General features: G+C 36.7%; 1 protein-coding gene across 1 annotated transcript in view; it reads left to right on the top strand.

Annotated features, from left to right (window-relative positions):
• Window positions 1–22,874, top strand: part of SHOC1 (shortage in chiasmata 1) — an 83,100-nt gene that overhangs the window by 53,290 nt on the left and 6,936 nt on the right. Inside the window, 6 exon segments of the mRNA XM_003407806.3 lie at window positions 1,439–1,556; window positions 10,101–10,212; window positions 12,521–12,642; window positions 18,176–18,269; window positions 20,314–20,445; window positions 22,178–22,327. Coding sequence (XP_003407854.2) covers window positions 1,439–1,556; window positions 10,101–10,212; window positions 12,521–12,642; window positions 18,176–18,269; window positions 20,314–20,445; window positions 22,178–22,327 — 728 coding nt within the window.

The raw sequence follows: 22,874 nt of genomic DNA on the forward strand, positions 1-22,874 counted from the left end.
GCCTTGAGCATTATGCTCTTTTAAGAACTATCTGTATGGGATCAAACTGACAACAGCAACTCGAAAGATTAGATAGGAACCTTAGGGGAAAATGAATTTATGTAATGGAAGAGGAACTACTCAGAAAAGGAGGGAGAGAGTGGTTGCTTACATACCTCATAGAATGTAATCAATGTCATTAAATAGTACATTTAGAAACTGTTGAATTGGTGTATCTTTTGCTGTGTATATTCTCAACAACAACAAAATAAAGAAGGAGAATGAATTGCTGGGTCAAATATATACACACATTTAAAGTTTAAAGAATATTGCCAAATAGTCTACCAGAAATGTTGTCCTAATTTATATGTATGCAGAGTGTGAGAGTATCCTTTTCCCCATATCCTTACTTTAAACCAAGCCCGTTGCCCTCAAGTTGATTCTGACTCATAGCGACCCTATCATTGTCACCCTATAAGGCAGAGTAGAACTGCCCCATAGGGTTGCCAAGGAGCAGCTAGTGGATTCAAACTGCTGACTTTTTTTTGGGTTAGCAGCCAAGCTCTTAATCACTGCACCACCAAGTCTCCATCTTTACTATAAAAAAAAAAAAACTTGTTGGCGTTGAGTCAATTCTGACTAGGTAAAAAAAAAAATTGTAGGTATTATTAATCTTTTAAATCTTTGAAAAAGTTATAGGCAAAAAATATTTTATTACTGTGCATATCTTTATCTTCAAATGTGCATATCTGTATCTTAAAATGTGAATTGATTTTGTATAGCCATTCTTTTGTAAATTGCCTATTTATGTCATTTGCCCATTTTTCTACTGAGGTATTCTTGTCATACTGATCTCCAAAATGCTCTCCCTATGGATTATTGTGTGTAATTTAAAATTTTCATGTAAATCAGTATATATTATACAGCAAATGTCCAGTATATACTTAGGTGAATACAGAAGGTTTTAACTTTTTAGGTAGAGTGTGATCATCTTTTTTTCTTTAAGTGAGTGTACGTGTGAGTATAGGCAAGCAGATATATAGAAAAAAGTCTGGAAGTATATACTAAGCTCTTTTATTTCTAGGTAGTAGGATAACGGGTTTAGGATAACATGGGACCCCTGGTGGTTCAGTGGTTAAGAACTCGGCTACTAACCAAAAAGTCAGCAGTTCGAATCCACCAGCTTCTCCTTGGAAACCCTGTGGGGCAGTTCTACTCTGTCCTATAGGGTCTGTATGAGTAGGAATTGACTCAACGGCAACAAGTTTGGGTTTTTGTTGTTGTTTTTAGGATAACAGGATTTTTATTCTTCAGGCCTTCTGATTTTTTTTTTTGCATAATGAATAGATCCTCTTTTTATACTACACTGTGAACATACACCTATTACTCTCATGTTGAGTGAAAAAAGAGAGCTGAGGGATAAGAAAAATTAAATATTTATAAGTTTTCTCTTATTTAGGAAGCACCTCGCTGGATAGATTTAGTGGTTTTCTTCTGGAAATTCAGATTCCATATGTGTTTTTTGCATCTGAAGGACTTCTTAATACTCCAGAAATTCTTCAGCTGCTAGAATCCAAGTAAGTTATTGACTATATAACTTTAGCAAAGATATATGTATATCCTGATAGGCTAATATTTTGCTATATATGTAGCAGTATTTCTCTCTGATTCAAGCTGGGAATTATATTTGATAAGAATAGTTTTCTAGAGAGCTTATGTCAGTTTATACTTCTCTCCCTATACTACATCTTCATAATTATTGAATATTACTTTAGCAATTTTATGGACAACAAATAATGATAAAAGATATTTCATGACTGTTTAAATTTGTATTTTGCATTTCTCTTGTTACCAGCAAAATGTATTTTGTTTGCATTTGTCTTGCATTAATTATGTAGGTTTTTTTCCCTTCAAATTATGTATTCACTTCATTGGGTCACTGATAATATTGAGAATAAGTATTCTTGTTTTGTTGTTGTTGTTAGGGGCTGTCGAGTCGCTTCTAACTCATGGCAACCCCATGTACAACAGAATGAAACGCTGCTCAGTCCTGTGCCATCCTCAATCGTTCCTATGTTTGAGCTCATTGTTGAGACACTGTGTCAATCCATCTTGTTGAGGGTCTTCCTTTTTTTATTGACCTTTTTTTTAGCAACCATGATGTCCTTCTTCAGGGACTGGTCCCTTCTGATAACAAGTCCAAAGTATATGAGATGAAGTCTCACCACCCTCTCTTCTAAGGAGCATTCTGGCTGTACTTCTTCCAAGACATTTGTCTTCTGTCTTCCGTATTCATTGTGCAGCTTTCGCATGTATGTGAGGCAACTGAAAACACCATGGCTTGGATCAGATGCACCTTAGTCCTCAAAGTAGCATCTTTGCTTTTTAATACTCGAAGAGCTCTTTTGCGGCAGATTTGCCCAATGCAATGCATCATTTGATTTCTTGACTGCTAATTCCGTGGGTGTTGATTGTGGATCCAAGCAAAATGAAATCCTTGACAACGTCAGTTTTTTCTCTGCTTATCATGATGTTGCTCATTGGTCCACTTTAGGGGATTTTTTTTTTTTTTTTTATGTTGAGGTGTAATCCATACTGAAGGCTGCAGTCCTTGATCTTCATCAGTAAGTACTTCAAGTCCTCTTCACTTTCAGCAAGCAAGGTTGTGTCATCTGCATATCACAGGTTGTTAAAGAGTCTTCCTCCAATCCTGATACCATGTTCTTCTTCGTATAGTTCAGCTTTTTGGATTATTTGCTCAGAATACAGATTGAAGAAGTATGGTAAAAGAATACAACCCTGACATACACCTTTTCTGATTTTAAACCAGATAATTTGTTTGAACGACAGTCACTTGGTCTATGTATAGGTTCCTCATGAGCACGATTAAGTCTTCTGGAATTCCCGTTCTTAACAATGTCATCCATAATTTATTATGATCCACACAGTCGAATGCCTTTGTGTAGTCAATAAAACACAGGTAAACATCTTTCTGGTATTCTCTGCTTTCAGCCAAAATCCGTCTGACATCAGCAATGATATTACTCTTTGCATATCCTGTTCTGAATCCAGCTTGAATTTCTGGCAGTTCCCTGTCAAATTTCTGCTGCAGTAGTGTTTGAATTATCTTCAGCAAAATTTTACTTGTAATATTAATGATATTGTTGGATAATTTCCACATCTGTTAGATCACCTTCCTTTTTTTTAGTGTTTGAATTATCTTCAGCAAAATTTTACTTGTAATAGTAATGATATTGTTGGATAATTTCCACATCTGTTAGATCACCTTTCTTTGGAATGAGTATGTATATGGCTCTCTTCCAGTCAGTTGACCAGGTAGCTGTCTTCCAAATTTCTTGGCAAACTGAGAGAGCACTTCCAGCATTGCATCCGTTTGGTGAAACATCTCCATTGTCATTCCAGTCAATACCTGGAGACTTGTTCTTTGCCACTGCCTTCAGGGCAGCTTGGACTTCTTCCTTCAGTACTGTCATGGATTGAATTGTGTCTGAAAAAAATATCTGGGAACTTGGTAAGGCCATGATTCCCAGTACTGTGTGATTGTCCACCATTTTCTCTTCAGATGTGATTTTCCTGTATGTTGTAAATCCTACCTCTATGATGTTAATGAGGCAGGATTAGAGGCAGTTACGTTAATGAGGTAGCACTCAATCTATACGATGAGGTTGTATTTTAAATCAGTTTCTTTTGACATACAAAAGAGAGAGGTGAGCAGCGAGACAGGAGGACCTCATGCCACCAAGAATATAGTCCCAGGAGCACAGTGTGTCCTTTGAACCCAGGGTTCCTGCACAGAGAAGCTCCTCAGCAGGGGAGGATTGATGATAAGGAACTTCCTCCAGAGCCGACAGAGAGAGAAAGCCTTCCCCTGGAGCTGATGCCCTGAATTCGGACCTCTAGCCTACTAGACTGTAAGGGAATAAATTTCTGTTTGTTAAAGCCATTCACTTGTGGTATTTCTGTTATAGCAGCACTAGATAACGAAGATAAGTTCCACTGCTTCTTGATCATATGCTACCTCCTGAAACGGTTGAACACTGACCAATTCTTTTTGGTAGAGTAATTCTGTGTATTCTTCTATCTTCTTTTAAGCCTTCCTGCATTGTTCAGTATTTATCCCATGTCATTGTTGTTGTTAGGTGCCATCGAATCAGTTCCTACTCATAGCAACCCTATGCACAACAGAATGAAACACTGCCCAGTCCTGTGCCATCCTTACGGTAGTCATTATGCTTGACCCCAGTGTTTCAGCCACTGTGCCAATCCACCTCGTTGAGGGTCTTCCTCTTTTCCACTGACCCTGTACTTTACCAAGCATGATGTCCTTCTCCAGGGACTCATCCCTGCTGACGGTACGTCCAAAGTATGTAAAACGCAGTCTTGCCATCCCTGCTTCTAAGGAGCATTCTCGTTGTCCTTCTTCCAAGATAGATTTGTTTGTTCTTTTGGCAGTCTGTGGTATATTCAATATTCTTTGTCAACACCACAATTCAAAGCCATCAGTTCTTCTCCAGTCTTCCTTACCTGACATCAGCAATGATATCCTTGGTTCCATGTCCTCTTCTGAATCTGGCCTGAATTTCTGGCAGTTCCCTGTCAATACTGCTGTAGCCAATTTTGAATGATCTTCAACAAAATTTTGTTTGCATGTGATTATTAATGATATTGTTCTATAATTTCCACATTCAGTTGGATCACCATCTTGGGAATAGGCATAAATATGGATCTCTTCCAGTCACTTGGCCAGAAAGCTGTCTTAACATATTTCTTGGCATAGACGAGTGAGCACTTCCAGCACTGCATCCGTTTGTTAAAACATCTCACTTGATATTCCATCAATTCCTGGAGCCTTGTTTTTCACCAGTGCCCTAAACGCAGCTTGGACTTCTTCCTTCAGTACCGTCGGTTCCTGATCATATGCACCTGCTACCTCTTGAAATGGTTGAACGTTGACTAATTCTTTTTGGTATAATGACTGTGTGTATTCCTTTCATCGTCTTTTGATGCTTCCTGCGTCGTTTAATATTTTCCCCATAGAATCCTTCACTATTACAAGTTGAGGCCTGAATTTTTTCTTCAATTCTTTCAGCTTGAGAAACGCCGAGCATGTTCTTCCCTTTTGGTTTTCCATCTCCATGTCATTATAATACTTTGTCTTCTCGAGCTGCCCTTTGAAATCTTCTGTTCAGTTTTTTCACTTCATCAATTCTTCTTTTGCTTTAGCTGCTCCATGGTTTAGAGCAAGTTTCAGGGTCTCCTCTGACATCCATCTTGGTCTTTTCTTTCTTTTCTGTCTTTTCAATGACCTCTTGCTTTCTTCGTGTATGATGTCCTTGATGTCATTCCACAACTCATCTGATCTTTGCTCATTATTATTCAATATGTCAAATCTATTCTTGAGATGGTCACTAAATTCAGGTGGGATATGCTCAAGGTCGTATTTTAGCTCTCGTGGACTTGCTCTGATTTTCTTCAGTTTCAGCTTGAACTTGCATATGAGCAATGGATGCTCTCTTCCACAGTCAGCCCCTGGCCTTGTTCTGACTGATAATATTAAGCTTTTCCATCATCTCTTTCCACAGATGTAGTCAGTTTGATTCCTGTGTATTCCATCTGGTGAGGTCCATGTGTATAGTCGCCATTTATGTTGGTGAAAAAGGTGTTTGCAATAAAGAAGTTGTTGGTCTTGCAAAATCCTATCATTTGATCTCCGGCATTGTTTCTGTCACCAAGGCCATATTTTCCAACTACCGATCCTTCTTGTTTCCAACTTTTGCATTCCAATCACCGGTAGTTATCAATGCATCCTGATTGCATGTTTGATCAATTTCAGACTACAGAAGCTGGTCAAAATCTTCAGTTTCTTCATCTTTGGCCTCAGTGGTTTGTGCGTAAATTTGAATAATAGTCGTATTAACTGGTCTTCCTATTAGGTGCGTGGATATTATCCTATCACTGACAGCATTGTACTTCAGGAGGACAAGTTTCACCTGAGCTTCCAGACTAATACAAACTAGGAAGAAAGGCAGGGCAGTGTACTTCTGAAAATAATTAGCCAGTGAAAACATTATGAATATCAGCAGAACATTGTCTGATATAGTGGTGGAAGATGAGCCCTCCAGGTTGGAAGGCACTCAAAAGATGACTGGGGAAGAGCTGCCTCCTCAGAGTCGACCTTAATGAAGTGGATGGAGTCAAGCTTTCGGAACCTTCATTTGCTGATGTGGCATGACTCAAAATGAGAAGGAACAACTGCAAACATCCATTAATAATTGGAACCTGGAATGTACAAAGTATGAATCTAGGAAAATTGGAAATCATCAAAAATGAAATGGAACACATAAACATCGATATCCTAGGCATTAGTGAGCTGAAATGGACTGGTATTGGCCATTTTGAATCAGGCAATCGTATAGTCTACTATGCCAGGAATGACAACTTGAAGAGGAATGGTGTTGCATTCATTGTCAAAGAGAACATTTCAAGATCTATCCTGAAGTACAACACTGTCAGCGATAGGATAATATCCATACGCCTACTAGGAAGACCAGTTGATACGACTATTATTCAAATTTACGCACCAACTGCTAAGGCCAAAGATGAAGAAATTGAAGATTTTTACCAGATTCTGCAGTCTGAAATTGATCAAACATGCAATCAGGATGCATTGATAATTACTACATTGATTTAGCCCATAGACTCCTTCAATATTACAACTTGAGGCTTGGATTTTTCCTCAGATCTTTCAGCTTGAGAAATGCTGAGCATGTTCTTCCCTTTTGGTTTCTAATGCCAGGTCTTTGGATATGTCATTATAATATTTTGTCTTCTTGAACTGCTCTTTGAAATCTTCTGTTCGGCTCTTTCACTTCATCATTTCTTCTATTTGCTTTAGCTGTTCTATGTTCAAGAGCAAGTTTTAGAGTCTCTTCTGACATCCATTTTGGTCTTTTCTTTCCTTTTAATGACTTTTTGGTTTCTTAATATATGATGTCCTTGATGTCATCCCACAACTTGTCTGGTCTTCAGTAATTTGTGTTAAATGGATCGAATCTATTCTTGAGATGGTCTCTAAATTCAGGTGAGAGATATACACTCAAGGTCCTACTTTGGTTCTCGTGGACTTGTTTTGATTATTTTCAGCTTCAGCTTGAACTTGCATAGGAGCAATTGATAGTCTATTCTGCAGTTGGCCCCTGATCTTGTTCTAACTGATGACATTGAGTTTCTCCATCATCTCTTTCCACAGATATTGTCAATTCAATTCCTGTGTATTCCATTCTGTGAGGTTGACATGTTTTGTTGGTGTTGTTAGGTGCCATTGAGCCAATTCCGACTCATAGTGACCCAGTGCACAACAGAACAAAACACCGCCCAGTCCTGTGCCATCCTCACAATCATTGTTATGTTTGAGCCCACTGCTGTAGCTGTTGTGTCAGTCTGTCTTGTTGAGGGTCTTCCTCTTTTTTGCTGACGCTCTACTTTGCCAAGCATGATGTCCTTCTCCAGGGACTAATCCCTCCTGATAACACATTCAAAGTGAGACGAAGTCTTACCATCCTTGCTTCTAAGGAGCATTCTGGCTATATTTTTTCGAAGACAGATTTGTTTGTTCTTTTGGCAGTCTATGGTATATTCAGTATTCTCCACCAGCACCATAATTCAAAGTGATCAATTCTTCTTCAGTCTTCCTTATTCATTGTCCAGCTTTCACATGCCTATGAGGCAACTGAAAATACCATGGCTTGGATCAGGCGCACCTCAGTCTTCAAGGTGACATCTTTGCTTTTTAACACTTTAAAGTGGTCTCTTGCAGCAGATTTGCCCAAAGTAATGAGTTGTTTGATTTCTTGGCTGCTGCTTGCATGGGTGGTGATTGTGGATCCAATTAGAATGAAGTCCTCCACAACTTCAGTATTTTCTCCACTTTTCATGATGTTGCTTATTGGTCCAGTTGTGAGGATTTTTGTTTTCTTTATTTTGAGGTGTAATCCATACTGGAGACTGTAGTCTTTGATCTTTGTCAGTAAGTGCTTCAAGTCTTCTTCATTTTCAGCAAGCAAGGTTGTGTCATCTGCATAGTCACGTGTATAGTCACCATTTATGTTGTTGAAAAAAGATATTTGTGATGAATAAGTCATTGATTGGTCTTGCAAAATTCGATCACACAATCTCCAGCATCATTTCTGTCACCAAGGCCATGTTTTCCAACTACTGATCCTTCATTGTTTCTAACCTTGACATTCAAATCACCGGTAATTATCAATGCATTTTGATTGCATGTTTGATTAATTTCAGACTATAGAAGTTGAGAAAAAGTCTTCAATTTCTTCATCTTTGGCATTAGTGGTTAGTGGGTAAGTTTGAATAATAGTCATATTATAAACTGGTCGTCCTCATAGGCATATTGATATTATCATATCACTGACAGCATTGTACTTCAGGATAGATCCTGAAATGTTCTTTTTGATGGTAAATGTGATGCCATTTCTCTTCACTTTGTCATTCCTGGCATAGTAGACAATATGATTGCCTGATTCAAAATGGCCAATACCAGTACATTTCAGCTCACTGATGCCTAGGATGTTGATCTTCAAGTGTTCCATTTCGTTTTTGACAACTTCCAGTTTTCCTTGTTTTATGCTTCGTACATTCCATGATGCAACTACTAATGGATGTTTACAGCTGTTTCTTCTCATTTTGAATCGTGCCATATCGGCAAATGAAGGTCCTGAAAGTTGTACTTCATCCATGTCATTTAAGTCATGGGAATTGACGGCAGTGGGTTTGGTTTTTTGGTTCTAATTTGAGAAGGCAGTTCTTTCTCAGTTGTATTTAGAGTGTCTTCCAACCTGAGGGATTCATCTTCCAGCACTATATCAGACACTGTTCTGTTGCTATCCATAATGTTTTATTTTTCACTGGCTAATTTTTTTTTCAGAAGTATATCCCCAGGTCCTTCTTCCTAGTCTGGAACTCTGCTGAAACCTGTCCCTTGTGGGTGACCTTGCTGCTATTTGAAATACTGGTGGCATACCTTCCAGCATCACAGCAACACACAAATTACCACAGTACAACAATGACAGACAAGTGGTGGATTGTTGTTTATACCCATTGCTGTTGAGTTGATTCTGACTCATAGCCACCCTATAGGACAGAGTAGAAGTGCCCCATAGGGTTTCCAAGGAGCAGCTGCAAACTGCTAACCTTTTGATTAGCAGCTGAGCTCTTAATCACCACACTACCAGGGCTCCTGGTTTCTTGTACCAAACCAAAAAACCAAACCCACTGCCATCAAATCAATTCTAATTCATAGCAACCCTATTGGACAGAGTAGAACTGCTCCATAGGGTTTCCGAGGAGCACCTGGTGGATTCAAACCGCCAACCTTTTGGTTAGCAGCCATAGCTCTTAACCACTACGCCACCAGGGTTTCTGGATTCTTGTACAGAGGACTTTAAATGCTGGCTGGGAAACAGGACTATGAAGTTCTAAATGAATTCTCAAGTTTTAAACTTTCAGTTGTCAAGTTATAGGAACGCTGAACATTTTTAAAGCATAAAACACTTTACCACAGTACACAAGTTGTCACAGGAATGTTGGACATTAAGCTGCATATCAAAGAAGGATAATTTTGCTGTGATCTTCGTTAAAATGCAGCTCTATTTTGTGTGCTTTTGCTTTTATAGCTTAAGACTTTAGGGATTCACAGAAAACTGTGAGCTTATAAAAATAGTTAAAATGTTGGCTAATTTTAAGGTAAAAGAAAAGAAAATTCTGATATATGCAAAATTTTTTAGTTTCGTAACAGAATGTTTAGATTTCATAAATTATTAAAGAGCTGGAATAAATTGGTCAAGACATTTGTAATTATAATTTGTGCAGTAATATTTAGCAATACATATCTGAAATAATCTGTTTTATATGTTGAATAAATCATAATTTTATTCCTCAAATTTATAAAGTAGAATAAGTTCATGTCTGAAAGAAAAAAACACAGTAATTCAAATAATTTAATATGCAGGAGGACAATACAGCTTTTCTTGAAGCATATTTCTTAGACATTTCATTATTTCACCTAAGAATATTGTATTTTACAGCTATAATATCACACTAGTGGAGAGAAGCTGCAGTGAGTCACTGAAACTCTTTGGAGGTATAGAACATTATGTAGTGGTGACAATTGATGAACACACTGCCATAATTTTGCAGGTAAAACTATACAGTAAAAAATATAAACTCAAATATATTTTAAAATATGTACCCATGTAACTTATTTTTAACTTTTCCATAGAAAGATTAACTATAATCTATTAGTTATGTCTTCCAAAACTTTGCAAATGGGCCATCATGGCGACCCTATAGACTGAGTAGGACTGCCCCATAGTATTTTCCTAAGCTGTATTTTTTTTTTTCAATCTTTAGTAAAGTAGACTGCTACATCTCTCTCCTGCAGGGCAGCCAGTGGGTTGGAGCCGCTGGCCCTTCCGTTAGCAGTCGGTCAAATGAGCCATAAGTGCTAAAATCAACATTTTGGAAAATGACTGTTGACATGCATATTTGAAGCCTTGAAATTTTTAACATATTTTAAGAAGACAAAGGAAATGTTGAATCTTTTATTATTGTATTGACCTGTTTTTAAATACATTTACAGGATAATTATAGTACTGAAAGTTTTAAAAATAAAATTCTTGTTACTATGCTTCTTTAAAGGGGGTAGTACATTAATTGATGAGGACAGTGGTGGTTCAGTGGTAGAATTCTTCACTTCCATGTCGGAGACCCTGGTTCAATTCCTGGGCGGTGCACCTCAAGTGCAGCCACCAGTGGGCTGGGGACCATGATCTTGGGGAACATCTAGCTCAATTGGTATAACATAGTTTATAAAGAAAATGTTCTACGTTCTACTTTGGTGGGTAGCCTCTGAGGCCTTAAGAGCTTGTGAGTGGCTGTCAAAGATACTCCACTGGTCTCATCCCGTCTGGAGCAAGGGAGAAAGAAGAAAACCAAAGACACAAGGGAAAGATTAGTCCAAAGGACTAATGGGAAGGACTACCACAGCTTCCACCAGACTCAGTCCAGCGTAACTAGATGGTGCCTGGCTACTACCACCAACTGCTTTGACAGGGATCACAATAGAGGGTCCTGGACAGAGCTGGAGAAAAATGTAGAACAAAATTATAACTCACCAAAAAAAAAAAAAAAAAAAAGACTAGACCTACTGGTCTGACAGGGAGTGGAGAAACCATGGGAGTATGGCCCCTGGACACCCTTATAGCTCAGTACTGAAGTCACTCCTGAGGTTCGCCCTTCAGCCAAAGATTAGACAGGCCCGTAAAACAAAACAAGACTAAATGGGCACACCAGCCCAGGGGCAAGGATAAGAAGGCAGGAGGAGACAGGAAAAGCTGGTAATGGGGAACCCAAGGTAGAGAAGGGGAGTGTTGACATGTTGTGGGGTTGAAAACCAGTGTCACAAAATAATATTAATTGTTTAATAAGAAAAGAGTTTGCTCTGTAAATCTTTTAAGTTACAATTAAAAAAAAAAAAAAAGGTACAGCCACCACCTGTCTGTCAGTAGAGGCTTGCACATTGCTGTGATGTTAAACAGATTTCAGCAGAGCTTCCAGACTAAGACAGACCAGGAAGAAAAGCCTGGTGATCTACTTCCCAAAAATCAGCCAGTGAAAACTCTATAGATCACAATGGTCTGATCATAGGGTTTCCACGAGTCAGGGGCCGACTTGATGGCAGCTAACAACAATAACATTAATTGATGATTGGCAATATGGTTAAATGAGAATATAAATCAGAATTGCCTCTGATTTTGAAAAGACAGAGAAATTTTCTTCAAAAATCTACATAGGTTGGAAATTAAGATGCATAAATTCTTGGCTGAACCTCGATGTTTCCTCTGTTGAAGTACTAATTACAAGGCAATTAATTTGATGGGTTGGGAGTGGAGAATAGCAATCAGTTTTGATGGGATGGAGTACAAATTAATGGCAAATATTATGGTAAGGTACAAGTCTGAATTATTAACTCTATCAAAAATTACATGTGTTAAAGGAAAAAAGGGACCTAGACCATTAAGTGGAGATTCCTGGTGAGTCCAATAACTGCTAGTTTCCTTATCTTCCTTAAATATAAGTATGCAGACAGTGAGGATTATCCCATAGGTCTTTAAGTACATTTTCTATTGCCTTTGGGAGTAACCATATCCCTGTCCACAAAGGACATTGCCCAAATAGGGGCATCTGTAGGCTGGTTTCTTCATATCTAGGACCTCAGGAGATTCATGAGCCCTCCTTGCTGAAGCTATCATTAGCTGTTTTATGTCTACTGTAGCTTATCCCCAATACTTCCAGTGTGATTTTAATTTTCCCATGAAATGGGAACCCATACCCATGCCTCTTTTCAAGTTATTTATATAGCATGGATTCTTGAGATGTGGGAACAATAGTTTCAAAGTTAACTGTTAAAATCAATAAATTTTTTGTTTTCTTTATTTTCTGGTAGGATCTAGAAGAACTGAATTGTGAGAAGGCATCAGACAATATCATCATGAGACTGATGGCATTATCATTCCAGTATAGCCGTTGTTGGATAATTTTATATTTGAAAAAAACGTTAAATTCAGAGTAGGTAGACATTTTTTCACTCAAAGTCACGTTCCTATTTCTTAAGTTATTTAATCTTCTTCTTTGAATAGAAATAGCTATGCACATTTTCTGCTTGGTCACCTAGTTTCTTTTAAGTCAGGGATTCTCAAGGAAGTGTAGGCATGCCCATAGGAAAACAAATTGGAATCTGGAGATGATACATATTCCCCTGGACTTTCTGTACAAATCATCCTCACTTACCCCCACCTCATTGAGAATTGCTGTTTTAAGTGTTTCACTTATTATTCCATCCAGTATCTTATTAAATACATCAATGAAATAGCAGCTTGTTATACTTTCTTTCATTGATGTGTTTATCTCAAAAATGACCAAAAAAAAAATCCATGCGCAAGACACTGGCTTGAGTTATCATTATCTCTCCTTTTTCTCACCTCTAAACTTTCTGAAAGCACTGCTTCCGCTTTATCCTTTTATTTTTCACAATCTGGCTTTTCTGCCTTGCTCTATGATGATCTCTGTCTCTCAAAGATCACTCATGACCTTTTCATGGTCATCTTCAAAGATATTTTTATCTTTGACTACTCTGAAGTATTTAACATTGTTGTGTGTGCTTTCTTTAACTCTTCAGTTACATGAGACTTGATCTTCTACTTCTCTAACTACTCCTTCTCTGTATTCACCTCTGCTTTCTTGTCCCAGTCTCCAAATATACCTGTTATGGGTTCTCTTCTCTCTCCCATTCTGTCCATTGGAAATCTTATCTACTCCCGTAGCTTCAGTCATCATCTCTTTGCATATTAATTATACATTTATTTCTGCATCTGCAGTCTCCGGAATTCCTAGCATACATCTCTAATTTCCTATTAAATATTTCTACCCTGATATTCCACAGGATTTCAAATTTAACATGTTCAAATAGAAATTCCGCCTATTTCCTGTCCCCTCCAAACCTGTATCTCCTCTTATCTGCCCTTTAGCTCTTTATGATACTACCTTTCTTTTAGTCACCAAGACTGGAAAACAACTATAAATCCCATCACTGGACTTTCTCTTCCATTTATCCCTCCCCTTCCATTTGTATTACCAATATCTTAGTTTAGACTCTCATTATTTTATTTGGAATATGGTGGCACAGTGGTTAAAAGCTCAGGCTGCTTATCAAAATGTTGGCAGTTCAAATCCACTAGCAGCTCCTTGGAAACCCTATGGGGCAGTTCTACTCTGTACTATAGTGTTGCTATGAGTGGGATTTGACTCAAGCAATAGGTTTGTTTTTGGTTTGTTGTTTACAAACTACTGTTTCCCCACTTCCAGATGCCTTTCATGCTCCTCTCCATGATCTGCCATATACTCAATTAGTATTTCTAAAACCAGGTTCTAATTGTTTCAATCTGATAAAAAAATAAATAAAAATCTTCACTGACTTCTCCATTATCTACTGAATTCATACAAACAACTCACCCTAATATTCAAGGTCCTCAGAATATAATCCCAACCTACATTTTCAGACTTACTGTTCACTGCTTTCCATTTCAACCAAAAGGACTGCTCATCAGCTTTTAAACGTGCTCCTTCTTTCCCACTTCCACTTTTACGCATACATTTCTTTCTTCCTGCAATTCCTCTACTTCCTCCAACTATTTCATCTGGTGAAATTGTGCCTATTCTTCAGGAACCGTTCCCAGATACCACTTTTTCTGTGCAACCTTTCCTCAACACCCTACCCATGCACACAAACAGACAGGTATTGAGATGTGGCCTTTTCGTCCTTAGCTTTTTTTTTTAACCTTATTTTGTTTTGTATTATCTTTCTGGAGTACTTGTCCTATAGCACTGAGCACATTGCTTTCAGATGATAGGTGATTGGTAAATATTCCTAGGTTTGATCAATGAATTTCTTCTATCGAAGTACAAACTATCCTTACTCATATCTTGTATATCCCTGTGGTATCACATACATATATCAGTCATGGTAGAAGTTTTAAAGATATTCTTTAATTTAATTTTGAGAGAAGTTATGGAGATTTTATCTTCCTTGAAATTCTTTGATTTTTTTTCCCTTATTGACTTTCTTGTTTAACTCCATTTTTGTTCACCTACTGTGCCTAGCTCTTTGTATGCAATTATAGTCGTGTTGGGATAAGTAGAAGTTACAATGTAGTAACCTAAACACCTTGGTTCTTATTCCTTCTCTTAGTAGCAAGTAACCTGTAACAAGTTGATTAACCTAGTTTTTCCTTTCTACCAGAACTAAGAATAAAAATAATAATTCTGGTCTAAAACCTTCATTTTGATGACTTATGAAGGCTGTAAAGCATTTAAAGCTCCTTGGAAGTGTTCTGGATAAATAACTAGATTTGGAAAATTTTTAAAGTTGTTTTTAGGTTACTATCCACCTATAGTTCTAGTGGTGCAATTGAAGTACAGGAGAGAACAAGAGGGGATTTGAATTTATTTATACTCAACCTATTCATGAAAAAAAATTAATTAGGTAATACTCTGATATTTTTATGTTTACGATATGAAGTTATCATTTATTCACAATGTTATGAAATATAATAATTTTCAGACTCCCTGATATCTCAGTTTTATATTTTTAGATGATTAGAACATTTTGAAAGTATTTTAATCAACTGAACAAATGAGAAAAATTGAAAATAGAAAAGAAATTATATGGATCACCTTAGTAGTTCATGCTTTTAGTTTGAGACAGTGTGCCAGGGGTCCCCAGGACCACTCCCAGGTTTGACGATTTGCTGGGAGGCCTCGCAGGACTCAGCATATAGTCAAACTGTGACTGTATTTATTACACCAAAAGGATACAAAGAAAAGTCCACAAAGGGAGAAAGCATATGGGGCAACTTCTGGAGGAAACTAGGAGCAAGTTTCCAAGAGTCTTCTCCTAGTACAGTCACACTTAGTACACCACCCCCTCACCCCCCGCAATGAGTTGTGACAACACATGTAAAATGTTGTCTACCAGGGAAGCTCGTTAGGGACTCGGTGCCCAGGGTTTTAACTAAAGGCTGGTCATGTACATACTCTGTGCCTAGCACATACCAAAATTCCAGACTCCTAGAAAGAAAGCAGGTGTTCAGCACAAACTAATTTTTTTTTTTTTTATTAACTTTTATTTAAATTTTTTATATAAACAGTTTAGGCACAATGAGCCACTCTGGTCAGGGAATGGTGACAACTCTCCTGAAATCCAAGCTTCCAGAAACCAGCCAAAGGCCAACTTTCCAGCAGCCTTTCTAAGGATAGCAGTTTCAGGCTTGCTATGTTAACTCTTTTCTGCACAGGGAACATGTACAATTCAAGGACATTATAAACTATATTGAGGTTCGTCCTTAAAATAGGTCAGCATGTGAAGAAAAGGTTAAGGATATCTTTATGGACATTACTTACAATCATGCTTCATTGAGTCCTTATTAAGTGGAGCACAATTAGGTTTAAGACATAAAATTGTAACTGTTGAATAAACAATTTCTAGACTGCTTTTATATTTTCCATTATAACAAAGATACTGGAATGTTAGATTTTTCTTTACAGTAGTACTTGCATAATATTGCATTGATTTTAGAAACTAGTTGAATTAGAACTCCTTTGGTTGGTATTGACAGAAAGCCACTGTGACTAGCCTAAGCAACAAAAAGGGAATTTACTGGCCATATTACTAAACATCCAGGAGAAGACTTGGCTGGATCCAGAGACTCATCGACACAATGGCGCTCTCTGTTTCTTGGCTCTTCTTTCCTCTGTGTTGGCTTCTTTCTCAGGCAAGCTTTTTGCATAAGGCAGTAGGAATAGGCACCCACAGCCAACATTCACATCCTGCCTGCTTAATAACCATAAGGGGGCGGGGGCATTTTTTTCTCATAGTACAGGAAAGAGCCCCAGGGAGGATTCCAATTAGTCTGGCTGTGGTCATGTACATCTATATTACTTTGGCCAGGGGAATGGAATATTCTAGTAGCTAGGCTTCAGTCATATAACCTTTCCTGGGGCCATGAAGGGGATGGGTTAAACTGCTTTCCCACACCCCTTTCCTCCCAGCATCCCATAGATTTTTTTTTTTAATAATTTTTATTGTGCTTTAAGTGAACATTTACAAATCAAGTCAGTCTCTCACACAAAAACCCATATACACCTTGCTACACACTCCCAATTACTCTCCCCCTAATGAAACAGCCCGCTCTCTCCCTCCACTCTCTCTTTTCTTGTCCATTTCACCAGCTTCTAACCCCCTCCACCCTCTCGTCTCCCCACCAGGCAGGAGATGCCAACATAGTCTCAAGTGTCCACATATCCAAGAAGCTCACTCCTCACCAGCATCCCTCTCCAACCCGTTGTCCAGTCCAATCCATGTCTGAAGAGTTGGCTTCGGGAATGGTTCCTGTCCTGGGGCAACAGAAGGTCTGGGGGCCATGACCACTGGGGTCCTTCTAGTCCCAGACCATTAAGTCTGGTCTTATGAGAATTTGGGGTCTGCATCCCACTGCTCTCCTGCTCCCTCAGGGGTTCTCTGTTGTGTTACCTGTCAGGGCAGTCATCAGTTGTAGCCGGGCACCATCTAGTTCTTCTGGTCTCAGGATGATGTAGTCGCTAGTTCATGTGGCCCTTTCTGCCTCTTGGGCTCGTAATCACCTTGTGTCCTTGGTGTTCTTCCTTCTCCCTTGATCCAGGTGGGTTGAGACCAATTGATGCATCTCAGATGGCTGCTTGCTAGCGTTTAAGACCCCAGACGCCACTCTTCAAAGGGGATGCAGAATGTTTTCTTAATAGATTTTATTATGCCAGTTGACTTAGATGTCCCCTGAAACCATGGTCCCCAGACCCCTGCCCCTACTATGCTGGCCTCTGAAGCATTTCAGTTTATTCAGGAAACTTCTTTGCTTTTGGTTTAGTCCAATTGTGCTGACCTCCCCTGTACTGTGTGCTGTCTTTCCCTTCACCTAAAGTAGTTCTTATCTACCATCTAATTAGTGAATACCTCTCTCCCACCCTCCCTCCCTCCCCACTCTCGTAACCACAAAAGAATGTTTTCTTCTCATTTTAAACTATTTCTCAAGTTCTTATAATAGTGGTCTTACACAATATTTGTCCTTTTGCAACTAATTTCACTCAGCATAATTAATGCCTTCCAGGTTCCTCCATGTTATGAAATGTTTCACAGATCCCTCACTGTTTATCGATGCATAGTATTCCATTGTGTGAATATACCATAATCTATCCATTCATCCATTGATGGGCACCTTGGTTGCTTCCATGTTTTTGCTGTTGTAAACAGTGCTGCAGTAAACATGGGTGTGCATATATCTCTTATTTCTCTAGGCATCCCATAGATTTAACAGTATTGTTAGAGTGGAGGTGGAAACAGTTTTCAAAAGGGTGCTGAATGGACAAAAAAACATGAGTTTGCCACACTAGTATTAATACTGTCTTAGCCAGGTTATTCTAATAACATTATGAAATGTGGAAAACAATGAATTTTTAGCAAATACAATCAGATGTCAAATGAGTAGACATGTATTAATATAATTCTTTTTAGGTATCATCTTACAGAAAAGACACTTCATCACCTAGCACTGATTTATGCAGCTTTGGTTTCAAATGGCCTAAAATCTGAAGAACTGGATGTAAAGGTATCCTTTTGCTATATGTTTGTTCATAAATATTTTTCATAAACCAAAATAATACTGAAACTCAAGTGCCCTATAAGAAGAAACATTAAGTGGGTAAACTAAAAACTCCTTAAAAGCCAAATAAAGAATAGTTTTTGTTTTTAAGTAATATTTTATTGTGTTTTAGGTGAAGGTTTACAGAGCAGTTTAGGTTTCCATTCAATTTCTACACAAATTGTTCAGTGACATTGATTACATTCTTCACAATGCGTGAGCATTCTCACCATTTTCATTCTGGTTGTTTCAGTAGGAACAGTATTAAATTAATAAATATTCTTACCACTTATACTTCTGTTCTAAAAGTCTTTAATGAATTTAAAATCATATTTTATCTTGTGATTACTACTTAGATTTTTTGAAACATGACAGGATATGAATAAAAATAAATATTCTTTGATCAAAAAATGTTCACTTATGAAAGATGTACTAAGTTTTCATCTGCTATAAAATGGAAATCTTATGACATATGAATAGAGTATTATCTTAGTGGTCTCTAAACAGTCTCCTTTCATGGCCCATTTTCAATGTTGAGCCATTCCTCTAAGTTCAGGGCTCAGCACTCTTCTATTCTTACTTCACACTTTTAGCAACTTTTTATTCTCAGGCACCCAAAGAGCTTAACCATAAAGGAAGTATTAGGAAGCTGAAGTACATTTTCTTAAATTAAAATAGTGTTGCTATTGTTATACTAAATGTTATTATAATACAAAAAAAAGTTCTATAGATTTCATATGAACACTCTTCTTAGAAAAATGCAAAGTACACACACATACAAATTTTTGAAAATAATTTTAATGGATCCCTGGGTCCCCTAAAGTCTAGCCATGAACCTCAGAATCCTTGCCCCAATAAAGTAATATTCATTACGTGATCATAAAATCGTGCTTTTTTAAAAATAAAATGTATATTTAAATGAGTATGTAGGATTTCCTTAAAACATCCAAAATTTAGCAATAAAATAAATTTGGAAATAAACAGTGTCATTTCTGTGCACTCTATGTATATACTTAATATAGTTGAAAGAAAATCCTTCTTTAGAATACATACACTCCGCAAGTGTGTACTAACAGTTTTGTATTTGTTATTTTTGCAAAAGAAAAAATATTTATTTTGTGAGGTTGGTACAGTCTCTGTTTCTTAAGTGTCCACCACTGGACAGGGTATTTACATTTCTAAGACATGGTTGTTTAGCACAGTATTTCTGTATCTACATTAAACTGCTAACCATGAACTATCTTTCTTTCAAATAAATCTAAAAATGAAGGAAAAAAAGACAGACATGATAGGAGAATACAAAGGCTGGTATTTCAGAAGCAGAAGGGACTGAGGAAAAAAACACATGACAGATAAGAAGTAGAGAATATTAAGAAATTGTGTTTTACAATATGTGTAGAAATTGTTGACTAGGAACCTGTTTTACTGTGTACACTTCCACCAAAAATACAATATTATTTTTTTTTAAAAAGAAATTGTTTCTTAAGAGTTAAGATTAATAAACACACACATATTTTTGGCATGGGTAGCTTAGAATCAAATAAGCCAAGGTTGGATATAACAATTCCCTAAATATTTATTAATTTGACTTTTCTCTTTTAATTTTGCAGTTTATTTTTAGTTGAGAACTAGTAGGTTTAACCTAGAAAAAGCAAAAAAATATTACTAGTGATATTCAAATTGCTATTTCATCCAATATAGATGAAATATAACAGCAAATATATTTTAAAGATCTTACTAATAAATACCAAAAGAAAGTGAAGAAAACAGTTTAGTTTCAAAAATTGAAAACTACAAGGATATCATATTTAAATAAGGAAAGAAAACTGGTTACCCTCACAAATAAAATGTCTTGGATTTTACACAGATAAATTAATCAATTATATCTAAAATACTGTTTAAAGATCAGAATCAGTTGTTTTATCTTCTCTTTGAACTCTAAACTATTTTTGAATCATATATTTTGCTTCCTAATAGTTCCTATAATCTAACATTAAAATATATATTTTAGCTTATAATTGCACCAGGAATAAGAGAGACTGCATTGATAATTCGACAAGTTGCAGACCACAGTTTAATGACCTCCAAGAGAGATCCTCATGAATGGCTGGATAAATCCTGGCTCGGAGTTTCACCTTCTAAGGTTTATTTCCTAAATATATAAATTAATTTTCTCAAAACAAATATAAATACATGTTTATTTTACTGTTCTTTCTGGTAGCATATTTTTGCCCTATAATGGACAACAGCACGTATGCATGTCATTTTCCAGAATCATGGGTGTTTTTTAATTTCACACAACAATTTTAATGGGGACTTTTATGATAATGAACTTTCAACTTTAGCTTATTATAGTGACTTCCGTGCCTAATACTTTAAAAACAACTTTTTTCTAAACATATGAAAACAGTAAATATATTTAAAAGTAGCAAAATCCTATCATTTCATAATTTCTCAATAATGCAGTTATATAGTCGAAATTGAAAGTAGAGTTGTAATATATATATTTTTATAATTTACTTTTAAGTATAAATGTTTCCAAGTTCTCATGCCAATCGAAGTATTCCTATTTCCTTTATTTTAAAATATACTCATATAATGAAGTCATAAAAAAGAATAATGAAGGTCTTTATGTACTAATATGGAATGATCTTTAAGATATATTGTTAAAAAAACTAAAGTTGCATAACAGCATACGATATGTCCAAAACAGGGAAAGGAAAATAATATTTATGTGTATTTGTTTGTAAATGAATAAAATATCTCTGGAAAGATGCACAATAAACAGTAGCACTGGTTATCTTCAGAGAGAAGAAATGGGGTGGTAATGAGGTTTTTCATTGTATATCCTTTAAACCCACTGCTGTCGAGTCGATCCAGACTCATAGAGACCCTAGAGGACAGAGCAGAACTGCCCCATAGGGTTCGCAAAGCTATAAATCTTTACAGGAACAGACTGCCACATCTTTCTCCCACAGAGGAGCTGGTGGGTTCAAACTTCTGACCTTTCAGTTAGCAGCCAAGCACTTTAACCACTGTGCCACTAGGGCTCCTGCATATATCCTTTAGTACCTTTTAATTTTGAACCAAGTGACTGTTTTACATAGTCTAAAAAATAAATACAATTGTAAAATAAAATAGTCATAGCTATTAAACCACAGAACTTTGATATGCCTAAACAGGATATAGTACTGTTAGCAAGTATAGGTATAATTTACTCTCGTGTATTTGTGTCCAGTTTCCTTGCTATTAATGCAAATCCAGTCTACTTACATTTGTCATTTGATCAAATCAAAGAGGGTTCAAAAACCCAGTGTAACAGAAAAAATAGGAATGTGGTAGTAGTAAAGATGGCTGCTGTATACCTAGATTTTTATGAGATCTTTTTGAAAACATCCATGTTTAGACTGTCAAAGTCAGTTCTGGTTGATAGAAGTTCTTCCTAAACTCTTCACAACAAGATTTTTCTGGAAATGTAACATCTCTTAGATATTATGAACATGGTTTATCTTGGTCAAACAGTGACAGACTATAGTCTACAAAGCTAAATATTGAAGTATATAACTAAGCTCCCTCCCCAAAGGTTTTCTCATTAGATAAAACAGCTATCATCAATTGATGGAGATGAGCTGTAACTAATCATTTGGGATGGTGGATTATACTGAATGAACTTTAAGGTCCTTCCCAATTCTAAGAGTGTATATGAATTTTTACTGCTTTAAGAAATTTCTTTCCCTTCTGGCCATATTTTCTTTCCAGATATCCCAAATTCAGTAGTAGGTATAATGGCAAAAACTTTAATCTGCTAGAGTGAGTAAAATAAAGTGGGTCACTTTCAAAAGACCACTGACATTATTCCTTAAATTCTTTCCTAGGAAGAAATGTACTTACTTGATTTTCCATGTATTAATCCATTGGTGGCTCAGCTGATGTTAAGTAAAGGACCTTCATTGCATTGGATATTATTAGCAGCTTTTTGTCAACTTCAGGATCTCCTACCTGAAGTTCCAGATAAAGTGTTAAAGGTTAGTTATTTGTGATCCACATTCTTATATGAGGTTATTTTCTTTCCACTTGAGTATCCCTTTTTACTATAAGTGTTTTCAAAATAAAGGTATCCAAGTTTAATTGTTTTGAACTTTACATAACAAAGAAATAATTGAACTAAATTTCACATAGAATTCTTATGGACTCAACAGCACTGGGTTTTTGCCGGGTCAACCATGTTATACATCTTTAAAGCTATCTTTATACTGATCATTCAGTACAATCAGTTTATCACACTTTAAATCATTTTGAAATGGTATTGTGCTCACAGATAGCCACTTATACACCCTATTCACATGTATTTACATTACCTTTTCCAGTCTTTATGCTCTTCACTTAGCACAGTAAAGGGGACTTTGGCCTTATTGTTAATACAAAAATAATTTTATCGAGGAAACTGTATTCATGTATGAATTGTGTAACTAAAAATTCTATTCTAAGTGATTAGAAAAAAATAGAAATTTTAAGTTTTTCTTTTAACTGAGCCTAGTTATTTTATGCTCTTATTATAGAAGTCAATGTAAT

Source organism: Loxodonta africana, chromosome 9 (genome assembly GCF_030014295.1).
Source record: "Loxodonta africana isolate mLoxAfr1 chromosome 9, mLoxAfr1.hap2, whole genome shotgun sequence".
In the NCBI taxonomy this organism is placed as follows: domain Eukaryota; kingdom Metazoa; phylum Chordata; class Mammalia; order Proboscidea; family Elephantidae; genus Loxodonta; species Loxodonta africana.